Source organism: Antennarius striatus, chromosome 3 (assembly GCF_040054535.1).
Source record: "Antennarius striatus isolate MH-2024 chromosome 3, ASM4005453v1, whole genome shotgun sequence".
Taxonomy (NCBI): Eukaryota; Metazoa; Chordata; class Actinopteri; order Lophiiformes; family Antennariidae; genus Antennarius; species Antennarius striatus.
The window spans coordinates 3,536,950-3,558,807 of NC_090778.1; the positions used below are offsets into that span (position 1 = coordinate 3,536,950).

At 41.2% G+C, this 21,858-nt stretch overlaps 2 protein-coding genes across 3 annotated transcripts in view; one reads left to right on the forward strand and one right to left on the reverse strand.

The window, feature by feature from the left end:
* The window catches only part of mamdc2a (MAM domain containing 2a), a 31,551-nt gene extending 28,538 nt beyond the window's left edge, over positions 1 to 3,013 (forward strand). The window contains exon 14 of the mRNA XM_068311962.1: positions 58 to 3,013. Coding sequence (XP_068168063.1) covers positions 58 to 119 — 62 coding nt within the window. The 3' untranslated portion in view covers positions 120 to 3,013. The remainder of the gene's footprint in view (positions 1 to 57) is intronic.
* Positions 3,014 to 3,184: 171 nt separating this feature from the next.
* Positions 3,185 to 21,569, reverse strand: zfr (zinc finger RNA binding protein). 2 transcript variants are annotated; one of them, XM_068310711.1, is made up of 20 exons: positions 21,471 to 21,569; positions 21,245 to 21,326; positions 19,003 to 19,282; positions 18,185 to 18,323; positions 16,454 to 16,672; positions 16,051 to 16,289; positions 15,018 to 15,221; positions 14,129 to 14,447; positions 12,805 to 12,998; positions 12,610 to 12,729; positions 12,348 to 12,493; positions 11,419 to 11,575; positions 10,967 to 11,169; positions 10,620 to 10,770; positions 10,363 to 10,504; positions 8,225 to 8,322; positions 7,271 to 7,366; positions 5,983 to 6,094; positions 4,990 to 5,087; positions 3,185 to 4,744 (listed from the first exon to the last, which is right to left on the reverse strand). In XM_068310711.1, exons 1-20 carry the CDS (start codon positions 21,505 to 21,507, stop codon positions 4,565 to 4,567), a joined length of 3,216 nt encoding a protein of 1,071 aa, XP_068166812.1. In that variant the 5' UTR covers positions 21,508 to 21,569; the 3' UTR covers positions 3,185 to 4,564. The 2 variants fall into 2 exon arrangements, 1 of the variants encoding a protein (XP_068166812.1); XR_011035027.1 differs by lacking the exons at positions 3,185 to 4,744; positions 4,990 to 5,087; positions 8,225 to 8,322 and having other exon boundaries at positions 6,051 to 6,094.
* Between the last annotated feature and the right edge of the window lie 289 nt (positions 21,570 to 21,858).

Sequence of the window (21,858 nt, forward strand, 5' to 3'; positions counted from 1 at the left end):
GCTCCATGCGCTGTTTCTACGGTAACACCTGCTGTGGTCTGGTTCCTCCCTCTCCAGATCTCGGTGACGTCACTCCGTACTCAGGCTTCTCGGAGTATTTCAACGAGATCGAGAAGTGAGGTCGGCGAGGAGACGCCGCTCCGTTCTGATCTGCTTCTTCGTTTTCCAGAACTCAGCCGGGCGGCTTTAATGTGAACAAAATCCACAGAGACAGATTGGATGCAGCCAGGACCTCCGACGCACGTCACCGCCGTGTGTCCTCACCTCCAGACCAGAGAAGTCTGTCGTTTCATCCTCACAGTTTCTCTGGTCACTGTGTAAATGAATGGGATTGTATTACAAGCAGAGGAGCAGTTGTGATTGGTCCATTGTCACAGATGACGTGCTACTGTGCCTCATATGGATAGTTAGGCATTTAATCTTTGAAACAAAACATTGAAGATTTCAATGAACTTTAAACCTGCGCTCAAATGGGGACCATCAAATATATACCATCAAACTATATGATTAGAAGAAATAGAAGTGATGCAAAGCTTTTTGCTTTTGAGGCAAAAGTCATTTTGTGGAAAATGAATTTGTTGTAGCTACAGATTAGAACAGGTTGAGTCCTTCCTTCAGAGACATCAACTTAGTGTCAATGAGTTTTTACAAAAGGTGAAGTCTGAGCTGGTGCCCTGAAGAGTTTCTGCTCCTCCTTTCCTTCACCGCTATAATTCAAAAACCTCGTTTGTAAATCCTTTGTGTCTAAGGAATAAGGTCAACATGCAGATAAAGGTCCCAGATAAAGGTGTTTCTGTCCTTGTAGGAAAACAGTTTCACACCTTGGGGGAGCAGCACAGCATGGTGATGAGATTATCCATAAGAAAATATCTTGTAGGGATTAATTATAATTATATGAGAACAAGTTATAATCTTGTGTTCACAAGATGATTTATTCATACGCTTTAAATATGTAAACGTACTAAATAAATCCCTTCAAAGCTTTGAATGGTGTTCATCAAACGCACGACGTACAGCAGTAACTGATTTATTGCCTCTGAACAACGAACTTGTGCACACAAAATGATAGAACTTGTTGGGATTAACATTACAGGAGTTTATGGGCGTCTTTAGAGCCATCACTCACAGACCACCGCTGCTTTTTTTTATTTTTATTTTTATGATCTGTCGGATGAGTAAACCAGTAGTTCTTTACTTTTATTACGGTTCCATCCCCACTAAGGTGAAATGTCATCGAGAGAGGCAGTTAGAAACGCTTCCTGTGAGGCTTCCCTTAAAGACGGTACACCGATATCCATTTCAGGGTCACGGACAGGAGTTTTCTCCAGAATCATAATGGGAATTCCACAACTGTTTTCAAAAGTCGTACTCTGAGCTTTTACAGAAGAGTTGAGAGAAATTATAGATTCAGACAGAATGAGAGGGAGTTGGGCAGCTTGGAGAAAGTGTGACACAAGAGAGACTTGTAGCGCCATGCACTAAAGTCATGCTCTGAGATAATACCAAACATATGGAGCAGCCGTTGAGTTTGCATTAGCAACAACAGCAGGGGGACATTAAGTCCAGCTAAAGGGCCCGGGATCATAAAAACAGAGGGGACACGTGAATGAAAAACAGATCTAACATATTAAGAAGGAAAGAAGCAGACAGAACCGGTCCAATTAAAGACGTTACAACACGCTACACGTGAAAACCACATACGGAAAAAACACACACGACACAACGGCTTTCAAAGCGGAATATTTGGGGGCCTCCAGCAGAACAGGGAATAAATTATTTTTACTTCAAATGCGTTCATTCTTCTCGTCATGGGTTTCATACACTTTGTAGTAAAACGTGTCAGTCGTTAGGATAACTAAGATAAACCGTAAGACATTTATATTACAGGTCAAATCCCATGAAAAAAAATAAAACCAACAGTGTTTGAATGTTAATAACTTCCCCGCTTTAAAACGATTAATTCAGTAATTTTTTTCTTTTTCTTTTTTGTCCCTGTGGGACAAAGAAAAGAAAAATTAGGACTGACACAAACATTAGCGCAGGTTGGCGTTGGGTTCATCTAAATTCTTTTACAGACCATCCATCTCCTTGTTTTGCTTGTTTTCTGCTTTTCTGTTTGTTTTGTAAAAACTCTTTCAATGTCAGAATATTCTGAGATCCAGAGGATAGACAGGTTCAACTTTGAATGCCAATGCCTACATTCTGCTGATATTTTTTTTGTATTTATCATCTCATATTATAACTGTGGTTCTCTTGTCTTTCTTTTTCCACCACGTTTCACACAACAACTCCTCTGCGTGGGTTTCTTCCCAAGCGATGGGAAGTGTCACACGCTTGGGAACCAGACTGTCGATTCATTGCTGACTCAGCAACATCATGTAAATCCAGCACATGTTTTAGCTTTACATGCTACAAACTCAGCGGTGCGTTAAGACGCTGAGCTGTCGGTTAACCGCAGGGTCGACTGAAAATTTAGCTGCCTTCACGGTTTGTTTTTTTTTGTGTATGATGTACCAGAGGTGTGTGTCCATCATGTTTATCTCACACTGCATGACCTGATGACTGTCTCTGAGAGGCTGCAATCACCAATAAACCTAGATCACATTCTGGACTCTCAAACGCTCTTCAATGCACTACCACTTGTGTTGTCTATCATATTTCTACCAAACTACAAATGTGAAAGTAGAAACAGTTTGAACTCCATTTTCATTTAGATGACTGGGTTTAACAGTGTGATGTGTTCAGGGACAAACTGAAAGAATTACGTATGTAGAGCGCAAGTGTCAAACTCAAGGCCCGGGGGGCCAAATATGGCCCGCGAGAGCACAAAAGGTCAAGAGTGTAGGTCAAGATTGTGGTTTGACCAAAACTACATTTCCCACAATGCAGTAATTCAACCTATTTTATCTCTGACAAAAACGTCTTTAACTTGTTATTTTTCTTTATTCACTTGGACAGTTTGATCCTTGATTGATGGAGTTCTGTGGGACAAATTAAAAGGATTTATTTTATAACAGAGCAACTAGTAAACTTTTTTTTTCTGTGTAACTAATGTTTGTAACTTGGATAAGTTATAAATTCAGTTATTTAACACTTAAGGAGTAGTTACATTTATTTTACATTACATTGAGTTACATTTAGTTACATTTACGCTAAATCAAGAACAAAATTGTAACTTTCAGATAATTTTTTTGAGGGAACAAATTCTGGAACGATTCAATTTGGAGGAAAAAAATGATGGAAACACCTGAAAATGTTCATTTCCAAATCTTAACACCTGCATCAGATTAGACAACTTCTTAAAGAAAGTAAATCATCAGCAGAATCACAGCAGAGGTCGGTGGTTTGGACCAAGTACAAACAACATGGGAAAGTTGTTAAAGGCGAGCGTACTGGTAGACATCAGGGAAGACGTCAGAGTCAAGACAGAAGAAGCAACATGTCTGGAGAATAGAAATGCACAGCAAAAGAAATAAGGAACAAATGGGAGGAAAGTGTAGACTGATGACTGGATGGAAGTCATTCAGTGATAAATCAGGAATCTGCATTGGGCTGGAATTTGAACATGAACATCCTCAGACTGGCGATTCCATCATTTTGTTGGGACAGAAGTTTCACGTGGCTTCCTTTACGAAATCTTAGATAAATCTTGACACAGAAGGGAAAAAAAAAAATTATTTCGTCATTAAATTTATTTTGCAGTAGAACTCCCACATCCTGGGAGAAGTAAAGTCACCAATAAAGAGCAGACACGTCTTCAATCTGGAAATGGTTTATTCTGCTACTGGAATTATGAAGCAGAATGCGGAGCATGGAAAGCATTCACAAGAGAACATCTACATTACTGTCCATCCCAGTCACTTATATTCCCAGCAACTGAACTCAAAAGTAGCAGCTGATCGAGATTAAAAAAAAAAAAAAAGATCAAGTTCCTCATGAACTGAGGAAGACATTAAAACAGCATGAACACAAAGTCATTCCTTCCACAAACCAAAAGTTTTTGTTTTTTTTAAGATTATACAAATAACTTCTTATATAATTATAGGTGAAAAGAGACAACACTGACATTATTAGGGCTGAAATCTTGACTAACAAAGATCCAAAACGTTAAAATCTTTGTTGCTTCTACCTTCAGCGTATCCGAGCGTCAACAGAACACGACCACAGCTGCGTTAAAGCACAGATATCCAAAAGGAAAAATTTGGAATTCAAGTTAGGCAAATGAATGTTACACAATAACACGTTCAACGTCTGAATGCAACTATACAGGTGTGCCTTCAGACACGGTCCAGAGCTGCAGCGGAAGCCGCCGTCACTTCTACTCACGAAGCACATCAGAGGTCAGAGGTCACAGCCCCAGGTTTCAAGAAATCTACAACTAAAAACGGTAACACAAACTGACACGTTTGTTAGTGTGATCAGCCGCAATCACACAGATACATCTTTAAAAAAAAAAGAGAAAGAAACCATAGCAACGCTAGCCAGTACACAGGAAACCGTGCATATAACATGTTAGTACATTTTCGTATGTAGATTACTTTTAACTGGTAACAAGAGAAGCTTATTAACTATCATAGTCTTTCTTGTCCTTCTTGCCCTCGCCCTCGAAGCTGTCCGTCCCATCGCTGTTGTCGCGGCGACGCTTGCGGCTGTTGCGGACGTTGAAGCGAGGGTTCATCTGCGGTAAGGGGTCCATGCCCAACACTTTATGGATCTGACGGAAAGCCAGCAGCCTCAGAGCGAACTGGAAGGAGACGCAGAAGAGGTCGGAAGTTTTACTAGCCAGCAGAGGGCGCTGTCTTGTGTTTAACTATTCTAGACTCACAATGTGAGTCTATTCTAGACTCACATTGACAATCACAGCCTGCAGCTAAAAAAAAATAATCAAAATTTTTTGAATAATTCATGTCAGATTTGAATAAATTAGTTTTTATCTTATCACTACCAGACAGTGTTTTGGTTTTTTTTTCATAATAAAACATTTCATACTTGGGCACTTGAAGTAATGTCCTCTCTCTGCTGCTCTCCCATTGGTCCCAGCGTATCAATAGGCTTCTTTTCACAAGGATCCACCAATCCTGGCCCACCTATTGAAAGAAGTCAGACAGCAGGAAGAGTGTTCTCTAGATCAGTGTCTGATCCGTCTAGATAGAAATCGGATACAAAAATGTAGCCTTATATGGTGATGAAGACAGATCATGTGACCTCTGCGGTCACTTTGTACCAGTATTTTTCATCCCAAGTTAAACCCTCTGAAAACTGACCATTTCTTACTCAAATAGTTTGAAATGGATCCATTGTCTAAAAAGTACAAAAAAGGACTTTGTGACTGTTTACATGTTGGACAGAAGACCTTCCTGTTTTCCAAGAAGTGGTGAAACGTGTTACGATAACAAATAGTTTAAATTATTAGCAGTACTGCTTTATATTTGACTCACTTCCTTTGGAGTGATCAACACAAAATTTCAGGTGTATACTAAGAAATATTCCAAGATGATTTCTAGTGAATTTTCAAAAACACTCAGTTATGACATCATCTTTGACCTTTGGACACCTTATACAACAGCGGCCCCCAACCTTTCTTACGCTACGGACCGGTTTCATCAAAGACAATATTTTCACGGACCGGCCTTCATTTTGCTCGATAATCGTTAATGATGCCAGGACATTAACGATTATATAATAATAAATCATCTGCAGTGGTTTTATGCAAAATACCGACATCAACAGACAAACAGTCTTTTGTTAATAAATTAATAACTAACACCTCGAAATAATTATATTAAAAAACTCAAATTCAAGTGACTCCGCTGATGAAGTTTATTTTGAAATATAGTGAGTGGGTACTGCCCTGTGATGGGTCGGTAGTCAATAAGACACGCATGGTTTGTTGTCATAATGGAGAAAATGTGTCTTATTATTATTATTATTGAAAATTTCTCAGAAAGAAGAACGCAGGAAAATGAAGGAAAGGAATCTCACCAGGGAGTAAAATCCCAGACGAAATACATTCAAAGACTCGTCTCAGAGCGTCGCCGGGGCTGAGCGGAGCAGACGAGCTGCTGATGGCTTTCTCCACCAGCAGCTCCATGGCCTGAGAGGAGAAGAGCAGAGAAGATGATCACACCCAACACACACTCAATGGCAACAGCAGCTGGACATCCGGGGCCGCCCTGGTTACAGCATTTTCTGCACTATAAGGCACACTTTCAATGAACGACCCATCGCAAAAAATAAATCAAATAAACAAATAAGGCGCACTGTCAGTTTTTTAGAGCATTAAAGGCTTTTAGGTGCGGAAAATACTGTATTTTATATATTTTTTTAAAAATGTTCCCTTGAATGTTGTGACCTAAAATGCTGGTCAAATTAGAAAAGTTTGTAAGTGTGAAGTAATTCACAGCGATTGCATTAATAGCAGCAATAACATCATAAGAGGTAGCGTTCCATTTACCTCAGGACGGACTGGTCTCACCACTGAGACTGGGGTCACTGAGGAGGTAATTGTAAATGTAATAAACATACCATAATTTAGTTATAGAACCATCTTTTTAAAAAAAATATGGTAATCCCCGTGCATTCACGCATCAACACTCGCGGCTTCACGTCATCGCTGCTTTATAGTAGGTAGTCACGTGATACCGTACGCGCATTCTATTGGCTGATGGCATCCGGTGAGACACAAAAGTGCTTTAAACAGTCTATCAGAGTGCAGGAAAATTTAATACAGATATAAGGTGGATTAACAGCCGTATGGAGAGAGTTCATAAACGTTTGAATTACGGTAAATTTCTAAATAATTCATCTCTATACGGCTGAATTTTGTTTTTGCAGGTGGTTCCGGGAACGCATTTACTGTAAGTAACGAGGGATTACTGTAGTCATTTATAATTTAATGGTTTTTACATTATATTCATGTCCAAACTATACTTTTATTACATCCACAGAATAATTAGGTACTTTTAATATTCAGCTTTTTATGCAGGTTGGAGACACAGAATTTAAAAAAAACACATTTTCCCCCCGATAAGCAGTGAAACAGAGTTCTAAAGGAAGCTCTTTGCGAGTGGGGACATCGTCAAGGAGACGGTAGGCAGTAGATGGAGCGCCCTCCAGTGGCACAGGGGAAAACAACGAGTATAAAGAAGTTTAAAGAACAGTTGTTTTTCCATTCAGTGTTGTTTAAAAGGAGAAATTTATCATCATTCCTCAGAGACGACCAGCCGTCAGGTTCGGCCTTGACGCGCGTCATCATCGGTGACACACTCACCCATCCAGGGAAGGGCGACCAGGTGGGAACTCGCTGACAGAGGTCTCGCAGGATTCGGATGATGATCACACAGGACTGGAGTCCGTTGGCTCTAGCCTTTTAACGTGATAGAGTTAGGTTTATGCAGGAACCAACAGCGACAGAGATGGGATCAATCAAAAGAATCAGTCACAGAGGTCCAAACACTACTGTGCTTAATGGAAGCTCGAATATGGTTTGAGGTGTGTATGAGCCACAAAACGTTTGTAATCAGCTGCCATTCCCAGTAGTCTTGTGCCTCACAGTTAGTAAGGAGCTCAAAGTTTGCAAGATGCACAAGAAATGAGAACCTTTCTTGCCATCTTCTAAACCCTGATCCCAGGTTTCAACCAGGTATCTCACAAACGGGTACTTTGAAAAGTACAAGAGTACACCTGAGGAGTGCATAGGGACTGAAAGAGACAAGGAAATCTGCTTTACTTTGCCTGTGTTTCTGCTCAGGTAGCAGAATCACAGAAAACTAGTCAGATCTTCCTTTTTCTCTCTCAATCCCCATTCTACAAAAAAAAATATAGAAATAAAAACAATACAAACGTTGAACATGAAAGCACTTCTTCGATTGGCACAACTGTGTGCAGATTATTGTGCAGCCTTATGGAATTACATGTATCTATAATGCAGTACTCAAAAAAATTTAAAAAAAGAAGGTAATACAAGGATGCCAGTTCTTTGCTAGAGTATTTTTCACTAGAGCTTCAAATCGACTTAGAGTTAATAATCAATACATGAGGATTCACCAGATTCTTTGTCGAATAAGTGGCATCCTTGAATATTTTTTTGTTTGTTTCAAAATTGTAATAAGTTATGTTCCTCATTAAAAAAAAAAAAAAAACAAATGTGTAAAACACAAAAAAATAAATAAACAAATAATGCATCTCATAAGGCTACAATAAGAAAGTAAAATGATGTTCCAACCTGGAACCACTTAGCGTGGCGCAGAGCAGCCAGAGCGTCAAGGCATTTTTGCCTGTCCAAGACGTCCGCTGGGTCTTTCACCATACCCGAAGTTACATCTAAAAATGGATTTGAAGTGTCAAAATGATGAGGAGGAACGGGTGTTTGACCAGGTTAGCGAGGCTGGCAAAAGAACAAACACATTGCCACACATACTCCAGGTTTCTTCCCCCTGACAACTTCTTCTGCAGCTTCTAACAAGGTTATTGATATTAAAAAATAAAAAAAAACTTTAAAAAAAAAAACTGATTACACAAACCAACACTGTTAACTTGTAGGAGATAGATGCAGATTGACTGGATAAAATGTTACAGCTGCATTGTTTAAAATGGGTTATGATTTGACTGTTTTGGTGAGCAACAATGTCAGGATAAAATAAAACAGGTTTAGGTTGGTTTTTTCAACAGCCGATACCATTTTATCAGGTAATTGTTGTTGTTTTTTTAAGGCTTACCATTACCTTGGTAAGTTAATTTTTTTTTTGCTCGTGCATTAAGGTAGAGGAGAGTTTCCAGGGTAAATTATTATTATTAGTACACAAAGACAAAAAAAGAAAGGCAGTGACCTGATAAAAAAGTGGCATGGCAACAGTAGGTGTGGCAACGTTTTTGGATTGTGAGAAAACCTTGGTCAAAAATCCTTCCGGAGCTGTTGGGGTCCTTCTAAAACCTCTGATGGGGATACTGGACTTTATATATTTTTAATTTTTTTAAAAAGAAAAAAGATTTTTGTGCTGGGCTTCTAAATATTATTACAATTATAAAAACGAAGGAAGCGATGGGTGCTGAAGAAGAGAAAAAAAATAAAAACATGAACTACTAGCAAACAAAAAGGAGTTAGGATATCACTGCATGCATACCTAACATCTGTTGGTTGGATTAAGACCCTAACAAATCAGTGGATTAAAAAAAATGGTTGTACTCAGGTCCAACCAAAGATTCCTCAGTCATAGCATTCTCACCCAAACATGTAACAATACTCCCCTAAGAATAATTTCAAATCATAATTGTTCATGGTTTAACCTTCATATTTCCATTGTTAATCAAAAGCAAAAAATGTCTTTCCTTTTTCTTTTTTTGCAGATCCAACCTAAATATCATCTCTTACTGAGCCCAATTGTGAGTCTTACATCAGTAAGGGAACACAAAACAACTCAGGGGAGCACTTCAGAACAGGGGACCTCAGCAAGGTGAACTGTTCACCAGTACACAAAAGGAAGATTTGTTTCCTGTGGGAAGAAGAACAGCCAATGTCCTCTGCCGAATCTTAAATTTGTTAAAAGTTTGGCGCAATTCATTCCGAATCGTAGGAACGGCAGTCGTCCCTCCTGGTTGCTCGTCTTGTTTTAAATCTTACTGCATGAATTTTCTCGTCTCCTCATCTCAAATAAAGTTTTGAGAAAAAGATACTGCAAAATGCATGACGTCTCCCGCTCAATATCACCCAAACAATAAAAAAATGGAAACAAAATCTCTCTTGGAACACAGGAAACAAAATAGAATCTCACCTGGGAATAACTAGACTTAACACAATGCAAACACTGATCATGCTTTGCTTAAAAAGGATAAAAGATAGCATTTTGAGAGGTAGGAGTTACAGAGCAAAAGGCCTAAGAGCAACACTGCTGGCACCTGGCCCTTCCATTTTTTAAAAATTTTTTATAAACTATAAATGTTCTGTTAAACGTAAACGTGACCGTTATTGAGAAATATCTCCAACGTTAAACCAAAAAAAGCAGAGAATCTAAGTCAATGCTTCGTTGTAAAAAAAAAAAAAAAAAAGGCATTAAAAACCTTTTTATAGATAATGGGACAGTACACAACGAACGACCGTAACTAAAGCTACTGAATATATATTTCACTTCCTTGGTTGTCCTGTTGTTTCTTTCTCCTTAACGACTGAAAAATGAAGAGGAGTTGCCAAGATGATCGCAATAAAAGCTAAAGGAGAACCATCTTTTTTGTAAGAGTGCCAGCAGGACAGTGCTCTTCGGGGGGGGGGGGGGTGTCAACCAACATATTTGAACTGATTTGAGAGATAGCAAAAAAAGGACAAGAAAAAGAGGTGCATTTGGAAAAGGCTGTGATGGGTTTCCCAACCTCCGTCCCGGCCACCTTCCTCTCGGATGACCGGTGAGGTCAGTGTGATCGTTACTTGCATCTTTGAATCAGTACTAGACGTCAGAATGATGGCCGCTTCCTGGATGGATCCCGTCACCTCGTATTTTTCTGGTGTTACAACCTGGATTGCAGATAAAATTCACAACTTAAAGTATTTTGCACTGTTAGGGATTATTATTATTTGTTGTCATCTACATTCAGTGACCACTGTGGTGGAATATTTGTAAAGAAAGTACTGTTAGTTGTTTGGGGAGGTGCTCCACGATGCGGGTGAGGAGGCTCTTGGTGGGCTTCTCAGAGCAGAGGAGGACTAGGTTGACATTCTTGTCCCCACGAAGCAGCAGCCCTTTGGCCAGAACTCCGACCCTCATGACTCCCTTCAGGGCTCTGCACAAGGACAAAAACAGGAGCGTACCAAACACAATTTAATGTTGGAATTCAAAAAGCCACAGAACAAACTGAACAATTTGAATGACTTGCTAAAAAGAACAGTTACTGGTTCTAAATAGGAAGGAAAGAAAGGAAGGAAAGAAAATGATGGACACCAGGACATCTCCCCCAAGGACACCCCCAAATAACACACCTGTCTTTAGTGGGCTCTTTCTTCTCTTTGTCCTCCTCTTTGGCCTTATCCTGGTCCGTTATGATGTCTGAGACCAGTTTGAGGGCCCGTTCTGTGATCGACACGATCTTCTGGATGGACTGGAGCTCATCCTCCGACGGGTAAATGGCCGCATGCTTCGTCATAACGTAGCGGTCGTCTGAAGAATCGGGTCGACGCGGGGGCTGAAAGGAACGGTGGCTTCAGTCAGATGGATGACTAGCTTCTGTCAGAGAAAATCTTTAAAACTAAATGTGTAGATTAAAAAAATACTGTTATGACAATTCAACAAATGTTTGGCCTGAATTTTTTTTAAATTTAAGTCTGCAAAATGAGTCGCCCTTTAATCTCAGGATTGTTTTTTACCAGTATTGCCATCCAAAAAGGTCAAAACTGATGAGTTGATCAATCGATCAGATCTATTACATGCTCACCACAGGACCCTGAGGCTGCATGCCAGGCATGCCAGGCCGGACTCCCAGCAGTCCCGGCGGCCCTTGTGGATATCCACCATCTGGTAGACGACGCCGTTCATCCCAGTGGTGCTGCTCTTCCTCCATTCGCCTCCAGTACATGTCTTCTTCATAGCGACTGAAAACAAACACCCAGGTAAGTCGTCCTCCTGTGTAAACCACTGTACCCCAACTCATTCATTCAACAGCAGCACCTGGGAGCACGTGAAACACCCACTTCTTGACACTCATCAAATGAATTCCCACAGACTGATTGGTGATGTCAGTCTAGCACTGAAAGATTGGAAATACAATGAATTCTGCACGTCAGTGTGCAGAAATTCCTTTCCTAATTTTACACTTTCAGTGTTAATTTAAACCAAAATCACTCTATTATTATTATTAATAATATTAACATTTTTCACGTTTGACATTATTCTAATCCTTCATATTTTCTTTACATAACTTACTCCTTGATTCTGTATCAAGTTAGCTACTTTTTCAATTTTGTGTCATGTCCATGTTTTAAAAACCATTTACTGTGATGCATTTTGGTATAGAAGTAGTTACTGACAGTCAGTTTTAATCATAAATGTCCACTTCCTAGAGTTAATATTTTTGGCTGTTACCATCATGTTCATATATGGCAAAGTTTGCAATATTTTAAATTATTGTTTGTTTACCTCATTCCTGTTTAGAAAAAGTAACCAAGGACAATTGTAACACACACACAGAAAGTTCAGTCGAACTCAAAAATACTGATCTTTGCTCCACTCATGGAGGAGTTGAGTTGTTATTCGTCCATGAACATGAAGGGGCAGGACATCTGTTGTTTAAAGACAACCTTTAAGGATCCATTTCTGAAGGTGAATCTATTCTGTCTAGAAACTGAAGAAGCCAAGTAATCATACCGCATCTCCATCCTCCAGCGTTCTTCCTCCTCTCTTCTTCTCCAGTACTCCTCTTTCTGCATCTGTTTTCTCATCTTCTCTTCCTGGATTTTTCTGGCTCGGATGCTGGGTTTCACTTCCACCTGTAGGTCCGGGTTGACCTTTTTCTGTTAAAACAGAACCAAAAAAAAAATGACATCAACAGAGCATGGGGCATGGTAAATAACACTTCATTTTATTACCGGACACCAGATCTCGACATCAAGCTGCATCAGTCACAAACCTTGTATTGAAGGCGGTGCCTACGACCTTTCAGATGCATCTCCTTTGCATTTGGATCATTGAAACTACATTCACACAGCTTACAATGGAAGCGAATGACCTTTCCTTCATCGTTCCGGACCTAGAAGTGAGTTCCACGTATTAGCAAGAGCAGGCAGCCTCCAGTCATTGCATAAAAAGGCACGGTCAGACCTACTTCCTCAACGTAGTCATGGCCAACAGGCTGAACGTCACTCTGCAGCGCAGCCAGAGCCGATGTAGACAGAGAATCTGACACCTCAGCCTTCGGGTCCTGAGCACCTGAAGAGGTCGCTGTAGGCTTAGAAGCCTCCGCTTTGGCCTCGGGTCTGGCCTCCTCCATCTTCGCTGTGGTCTGTAGTTTATTTCCACCTACATTTCAGAAATTAGAGTTAAATCAGATTGTTTGCTACTTCTACACGCTGGTCTATAGAGCCCTGGACAACAAAAGAAAGGTCGTAAATTTTGTCATAAAATTGATATTATTTTCTTAAAATCACTAAAGGTTGGAAATGAAGCAGCGTCTTCAGTTCTGACTGAGACCCAGTAGATATGTTAAATCTGCTGAAGTCACTGCCATGACAACAGTTTCTAAGGTCGTCCCAACAGCTGCATCTTAAGTACTTTCAGGGGTTGTTACAGTTGTGAAGCACACACACAAATTTGTCTGAATGAATCGGGCCGGTCAATAGCGTGGCGGAAAAGATTCTGGGGAGTGATGGGTGAAACTTCTTCAAACCCAACAACAAAGTCTTGTTATTTCAGATTCAACATAACCTGATGAATCAGAATCTAAAGCAATATGACTTTACAACCCCCCCCCACACACACACACACACACACAAAAATCCAGGTCTAAATTTGATTCAAGGACAGAAAGGTTGCACTGTTATTGGGAAAGCTTAATATGTACCAAAGTGGACACACCCCAACATGTTTATAGGTGAATGTGAGCAAGTTGACATGAAAAAATGAATAAGAAAAATAGAGTACAGTATTCTCCACACTATAAGGCGCACCTAAAAGCCTTTAATTTTTTCAAAAACCGACAGTGCGCCTTATATAAGAAAAAAAGTTTAAAAATAGGCTGCAGTCATGAATGCAATCCCTTTAGCGCAGCTCAATCTAGTGGATGCATAAAAGAACCACAGCCACTACAGCAGTTTTTTAAATTCTATTTTATCTATTTATTTTTTTCTGCGCCTTATAATGCTTCGGCACCCTATTCTGGTGAAAACAGTTTTAGAATAGGCCATTCATTGAAGGGGCGCCTTATAATCCAGTGCGCCTTATAGTGCGGAAAATACTGTTTACCTTTATGACCCCTGCAAAGCAAGGATGAAATTCCTTTTGATTCTCTCCAGAAGCCTTTGAGAAGATGTGGATAAACTATATCCGGTTATGTCCTTGTGGACAAAGTTAATCTTTAGGAGTGCTAAACGCTACTTCGACTTAAAGCAGAGGAGCACACGGCTCACTACAAACACACTGCGCTTACTCACCAACAAAATTGATCTTGGGGGTGTTGACTTTCTTCCCGGCTGAGGTTGATGCAGCAGCTGAGAGGCTGTTGGTTAATGGATTCTTGACACTTCCCACACCACCGCTGACTATATTCACAGGTTTCAGGTAGGGGGCGCTGGAGCTGGTGGCAGTGGAAGAGGAGGCAGCCATACAAAGGGAGCTGCTGGTGCTGGAGCTGCTGAGGGTGGATGTGGTGGTCTTACTGGCAGCAGCTGTGGTGGAGGATGACGTCTGAGTGACCATGCTGGGCTCAGTCGAGGGAATGGGTTTACCAAGTTTGGTATGAAGCTTCACGACCTGGAAGAGAGAAGACACTTCAGGCGAACTGCAGCATCTCAAAACGACAAAAAGTGGAGGTAACGATGCGCTCAAGGAGTTTTCATTATTATTTTACTTCACTTGGTTTCATCTCTTCAAATTCATCATTTCTTGCTTGAACTGCCGCTAAACAACCCCCAACAGCATCCAGTGGTACTACTGTGTAACATCTGTATTTGTTAGCACTATGAAAACATCCTCAAACACACAGGAAATGATCAGTCTTCCACGCCGAACATGAATGAGACTTGCACTGAAGGTGTGAATGGTCTTCAGTTAGTTGGCAAACCTTCAACAGCAGAAGAGCCATTTCTGATCAGTATCAGAAACACCTCCAATGGCATTGAAGATGTTTGAATGGGTGCTGGCAAGCCACAAGCTTGTACAGCTTCACAGATTTTTAAATGCACAAACAGTGTTAAAACAGCATCAGAAAACATTTATTCTTTTACTGTTGGGTGATTAAAAAAACACAATGTTTGCCAGGTCTTTCAGTCCCAACAAGAGCTGGAAAAACGTAAATACGTGTGGCCTCTCTCACGCTCCTACCTTCTGATGCTTGGCTCCACGGATGTGGGCAGCATAGGCATCGGCACCGGTGCAGGAAACGTCACAAAGTTCGCAGCGCAGCTGGTTCTGAGCGTTGCGGGCCAACGCCCCCCCGCTGCTTCCACTGCTGGTGCTGCTCTGGGAAACTTTGAGCGCCGCTTCTTTCTTTTTGTGCTTCTGGCCTTCGAGGTGCTCCTTGTACGTCTTTTATTGTGAAAGACGACAGCAGCATTAGTCACACCTTTAAATTACTCAAAGAGCATCCATTAGCATTAATAAAAGGAAAATCTTTAAACAACCTATTAAAATGGTTACACACATTACCCAAGTGGGTCACAAAAGGGCCATCTCATAAAAGTGTACGAAAAAATGTAGTACAGAAAAAAACATTTCTTTCAATGCATCAGATCTTTTCCATTACTTCAGACCTATCCATAGATATAAAGGTTATCATCTGTTTTTTTATTATATACTGTATGTTTATATGGAGTTTGCCATTACAACCATGTTCTTCTTAAAATGGGAAAAACACAAAATATGGAATATTTCCAAGTTAGTTCACAGTTTAATACTTCTGATAAAGATATTACAACTATTGGATGAATGTTTTTGCAGGTGTGTAAAAACAGACAGTTGGTCTGTGTCTGGGTTGTGGGGTGATTTTGGGGAAGATCATGTTTCATTATAACAGGTCAGCATTATTGTATATAGTAATATATATCATATAATCATAATATATATAGGTATGCTTATAGTGTATGAAAAACGTGGTTATAATGGGAGTCAACTGGATCATTTTTGACGATTTTAGTTATTGTGTGTACACAATGAAAATCTGCTACTCTATACACTTCCAATAACAGGCATTCAGGAATTTAGAAAATAAAGATGAAAGAAAATTACTGGCAAAATTTCATATATTTAACCTTTTAACTGACTGATTTATTGGGAGACAAACACATAAAAACAACAAAAATGTCACTTTTGGGCCGAAACAGTTCAAGGGTTAATGGTCAGTGTGGGATGAACTCACTTGTGGACCAGCACAGCTGATCTTACAGACGTCACAGTAGTGGATCTGAGGAGGTTTGGGCGGCTGCTTGGGCCGAAGCTGCTTATTCTGGAAGGGAGGTTTCTTGGTGAAAGTGTTCCCTGACCACGCGGCCGTCGCTGCTACTGCAGCCACCGCCTGCTTCTGCTGCTGCTGCTGCTGCTGGTAGTAGCTGGAGGCCGCCGAGTAAACGGCTGCCTCGTAGCCTGAATATGAGGTTCCTGTAAAATGTAAACCAACATGAGATGCTGTATTTTTCTCAAAGCCAATGCTCTGGACTGAATCAAATACATACAATAATACAAATGTACCAGTAGTCTCTTTACTGAATTTCTTTGTATTCTCTGGACAAATCTGTCAGCGGTAAGTTAAGTGTGAAACGTACCGGAGTATGTGACAGCGTTGGTGCTGTACGTTGGGCTTTGGGAGTAAGACGGGACCACAGACGCGGCAGCAGCCACAGGCTGGACTGTGGAGGTCACTGGGTAGATGGAGAACGTGGAGGAGGCTGGACTAGGAGCAGCTGGTTTGATCACCGTCACCTGCCGAGTCTGCTGGGTCTGTGTGTACGACGTGACGCCCTGACTGTATCCTGCTTTAGGGGCTACAAATCACACAAGATACATATAAATCTCATTTATTTTAAAAATATTTAGCCAAATTTTTAAATTAAAATATAGAGCCAAGTGTAGAAACCAGTAAAAAAAAAACCCCAAGCACAGTATTTTCCGCACTATAAGGCGCACCGGATTATAAGGCGCACACAATAAAAATAAATAAAATTTATTTGATCAACTGCAGCGGCTGTAGTTGCGGAATCCATCCACCAGATAGAGCCGCGCTGCTCAGGCACTCATGATTGTATTCATGACTTCCTGACTACCTTTGAATGGCCCCTATTGTTATGTCAATAAGCCATTCTGAGCCTCATCAAGGAAACCTGATCACTTGATCACTTTGCCATCTTAGAAAGAAGTCAACACGCATATTAAAAAACCTGACATAAAAACTGGTTAAATTCATTACGAGTGCAGTCAGTGCGAACAGAGCGGATTATTTCCTGATCTGAAGTTCGAAGCAGATATTTAAGCTTCGTTTATTAATTAAATATTGTTTGATCGATCGGTAGTCCAGTCGGAGGTGAGGTGCTGCTATTTGCTGCTGTGTGTCCTAAACAATTTTTTAACTAGTTTTTAATGTCAGGCTGCTAATTTACTGGCAAATGTGACGCTGTTTTACTCCTAGAACTGACTTTAACGTCGGTGTCTCACCGCCGTGAATCTCACAGCACGTCGCTGCAGACAGAATACCTGAATGCGCCCCTCCGCCACCCCCCCAGAGCTATCAACTACATTTGTAAATCAATTGCAGTACAGTAGACACCTTTGTCTAGCAGTGACTCTGCTCTTGAAATTTCAGAAAAGGCTGGAAGTTCAGCTTTGAGGGTCTTTCATTCACCTTTATGCCAGTTTCTCCGTGTGTTTCCACAGACTAATAGAATGGACTGTCACTAGATTCCAGATGACAGCACAATGGCATTTTTAAGACCAATTCAGTTTAAAGTGGGTTATTTCCGACGCCAAATAGTTAGGAAATACTGAGATCAGTCAGTCAGTCAAACTTTATTAATATAATTGTTGAACGTTCCTTATGTTTTGCTAAGTAATCACTGGTGCTCCTACAGTCTGCTCTACCGTCTGAGAGCAGCTCAGTCAGAGCCGGGACTTCGGTGACGCCCCTTGACTACCGTTGTTAGGGGGCGTGGGCCCGAGTGCCTTGTGAGGGGGCTCCTCTGGTGGCGGAGTGCGGCATGACTGGCGGCCAGACTGCCGGATGTTTTTCAGCGATCATGTTTTTAACCAATATTAATATGAATATTAATCCATATATAAGACGCACCGGATTATAAGGCGCACTACAGGATTATGAGAACATTTTAGGCTTTTAGGTGCGCCTTACAGTGCGGAAAATACGGTAATTAAAAATGCTAAACATAAGTGTCAATTTGCTGGAGTTAGTATGTGTAGTTGATCAAGTAGGAAGTAGGAACAGCGTACCATGTTGGTTGTTAGAGAGGGGAAAAGAAATGAAAACACACTGAGCGTGCTTTGCATACCTGTCTGGTAGTAGGACTCTGCCACACTGGGCTGAGGCTGAGCGGCGGCCACAGCCGCTGTAGCGGTGGGTTGCTGATAGTATTGTTTACTGTCATAAGCCACAGCAGGAGCAGTGGACCGCACGTAGGAGTAGGAGTCCTGTCAAGAGAAACAATAAAACATGAGTTATAGGGTCAGAAGGGCCTCCCATTCACAAGACACTGGACCCCACATTACACAGCCGGTATGAGGAGGAATGTGGACACAAAATACAACCCACAATAGAAATGGATCCATTTCTACAACAGAAGAACAGAGAACCCATGCAGACACGGGGAGAGCATGGAAACTCTGCACAGAAAGGACTCAAACCTGGAATCTTCTTGTCATGAAGTGACAGCGCTACCCACTGCACCACCACTAAAACTGAAAGGTACAACAGTATTTCTTAAGACTGATCACCCCACGTGAGCCTGCAGACACGTGCAATGTGTTTTATTAATGATATGAACATTTGAGTTTAAACCCTATTAAACCTGAGACATTATATTCACTGAGGTGAGTCTTACAAACTTTCACTTTTAATTTTAAAATGATTTTTTTTTTTATTATGTACTTGGGTATTTCTGAATCCTAAAATGGCATTGGATTGAAAGAGCCCAATAAATTAGAATCAGCACACAGGCTGATACCAGTGTGACATTTCATACTCCCTCCGAGGGGCCCTTGTGTTCTAGTGTCGGTCACGGACTAAGGAAACAACAAACTCGTTCAATTCAAGCAATTTAATGTTTAAAATGTCTGAACTGAGCCGTCAGGTGATGAGTGTGTGATTTACCTGGTAGTTCTGTGAGGTGACCGGGGGTGGAGGTGGAGGGACCTCAGGCTGGCGCTGAGGGTATCCGTAGTCTGTGGCAGCGTGGGTGGGCTGGTAGCCCCCGTAAGCTGCGGCGGTAGCAGCGGCCACAGCAACAGGAGCAGGCCTGGCGACAGCCACGGTGGCTGCAGTGGGGGCATAAGCCGCCGCCACAGTGTGCGCTGCCACAGGCGCCTGATGAACGGTGTAACTGGCCACTGTGGTGGGGTGAGTGTATGCTACCCCGGCAGCTGGCTGCTGGCTGGGAAAGAAACACAAGAACAGTGGATGATCAGAGACGCCGTCAGCTCCCGACGTGGTTGTTCATCAGCGATGGAGTTGGACCAGAACAGGTTGTGGTGATGGTTTGGCGTCAAAGCGAAGATCAAAAACGAATATAGCACACGGATGGACCCCTGCATTGTCACATTTACACTTCATCTGAATCTTCTCTTTCCTTCCATTTTTCACGTTAACATTAAAATACCAAAAATGCAAATCTTTCAACAGTTGACATTTAGCAAAACAAAGGAGATTCTGAGCTATGACACTTAAATGTTGTCACAAAAGTGTCATTTATTCCCACAGGAAATCGGAAAATCCCATTTGTGGGAGCAGATCTGTTGAATCCCGTTGATGAGGATTGCACTTTTTAAATATAGTATGTTTTGTGGGCCCAAATCCACCTCAGGGTTTTGCACGTTCACTCTGGTTTCCTCCCACCACCAAAAACCATTCAGGAAAGGAGAGGCAAACTGGTAACTCCAACGTGATCATAGGTGTGAATGCAACCTGTCATTCTATGATGAACTGGCAACTTGTGTAGAGTGAAGCTGCCTTCCAGAGAAACAACTCAAAGCTGGGATAGGCAGGTCTAGAAAAAGGGAAGAACCCAAGAAATATTGTTTTCTTTAAAAGTTGCATGTGTGTGTTTTTTAAATTGATTGCATACTGCGAAGCTGTGATGTATTGTGATTGACAGTGTTTGTGTGTTTGTCCGTCCACCAAATATCTTCACAGCCGTCGCAGACAAAGATGAAAGGGGATGAAGATGAGACGAGGACTAGGAAAACTAGGTCAAATTTCAACTTTTGTATATTTTTTACGCACACCTCAGATAGAAGATAGAAAGACGAAACAACAGGTGTAATATTCAGGGAGGCAAGAGGATGAAAATTAGATCATAACTTTGACCTTGAAAATCTAGATCAAGGTCAAATTTTCACTTTTATACCTTTTTAGGTAAATATCTCTGAAACCTGATGAGATATAATCACAAAACAAAAAGCAACATTTTCAGGAAGCCAGAGGCACAAAAATGTGTGGTTGAAGGTAAAAGTTTGCATTCAGGGGCATTGCAGTCTCTGACTGACTTGTGACTGTTGTGCTCTCTGCGATAACTGTTCCCTTGTATAATGTGTGATTGTATTTGAGCAGAAGATAAATAATTTCACATCGGTATTAATAAAATATCCATCCATCCATTTTTTTTGCCAAAACACATGCAACGACGACAGAACTGATCTTGAGTGTTTACACAAAGTCTTTCCATGAGGCATTTGCAGATTATTTGTTGTTGTGAGTTCTGCTCTCTGACGCACATCCGAGTTTCAAACTCGAGCAAACCCCATATGTGTTTACGGAATAATGATCATCACTACCTCCACATTTACCCCCAGTCTGTTATAAATATGAGCGTAATTTACAAAATAAACACCATACTGTATTAAGAACACGTGAAACTAATGCCTGGGGTCATTAAGTACTGTTTGAAATACTTGAAGTAGTAAATATATATTTCTGTCAGTTTTATTGATTTATTATAGGCAGAGTGAACCCCCCCCCCCCCGATAAGAATGCAAGCAGGCGTGCAGATGTCACCTGGAGTTGTTGCCTCCTCAACATCCTTGTTGCCCTCTTGGGGGTAGATTACTGTACGTCCATTACCCTGACATTACAGACCACCAGCGCTTTGACGCGTCGATGCGGTCGTGAATCCAGACGTCACCCGGACTCGGTTTCCTTCTGAACTCTCCGCCCGTCAAACGGCGGCGGCGGCGGGCGGATCAGCGCCCCCTCCCCCAGCCTCAACAATGGTAACAGTGGCAACCATTACAGTCCGCACACAGCTGCTCGACGCACAGCAGGAGCTAGCATTGGGGGCTAACCATCTATGGTGTCTCAGTTTTTTGCCTTAAAAGCCCAACACGTAAGGTCCACTCACCTGTATTGTGCGGCAGCGCCGTGGGTAAATCCAAAGTAATTGCCGGTAGCCATTTTGGCATCTTCACCAAGCCGGCTGGGCACTGCGGAGGACAGGCAGCATGAAGCTAAGCTAATTGTCCACGGGCTTCAGTTAAAGTCACCTCATATCAGTAACATTCCCGACGTTACGCCAATATTTCTATCCGAATGTATTCTACCGTGTATTTTATTTGAATAATACTCACCATAGGTGAAGGAGACCACTGGACATATGGGAATCATTGGTTTCGTGTATTCAACTAGCTGCCGTACTGTAGACCAGCCTATTTATATTACGCGTAAACCCGGAAAAGACGTGTTTGCGCATGCGCAGAAGGGGGTGAATGTACAGTACGGTATTCCAAAAAGATGAACTTCAAGAATGGAAAGTACAAATATACACTTACACTACAGACGTGAATAACAGCAAAAATACCACAAAATACCTCATAAATTAAAAAAAATTGAATTTAAAAATGGGTGACAAAAGTTACTTTTTTACTTTTTATTGTTGAATGCCATGTTAATACATGAGGACACACCAATCTTTTCAGATTATCAATTTGATAGTCTAATTTCATAATAGAACTCGAT

What these genes read in the sequence shown, in the direction of transcription:
- zfr (XM_068310711.1), bottom strand. Translation starts at nt 21,507, where the DNA reads ATGATTCCCATATGTCCAGTGGTCTCCTTCACCTATG. An exon ending in CAACGCTGTCACATACTCCG is followed by an intron (nt 16,290 to 16,453) that starts GTACGTTTCACA and finishes TACATTTTACAG; the next exon opens with GAACCTCATATTCAGGCTAC. An exon ending in GTCTGGGATTTTACTCCCTG is followed by an intron (nt 5,088 to 5,982) that starts GTGAGATTCCTT and finishes TTCTTTCAATAG; the next exon opens with GTGGGCCAGGATTGGTGGAT.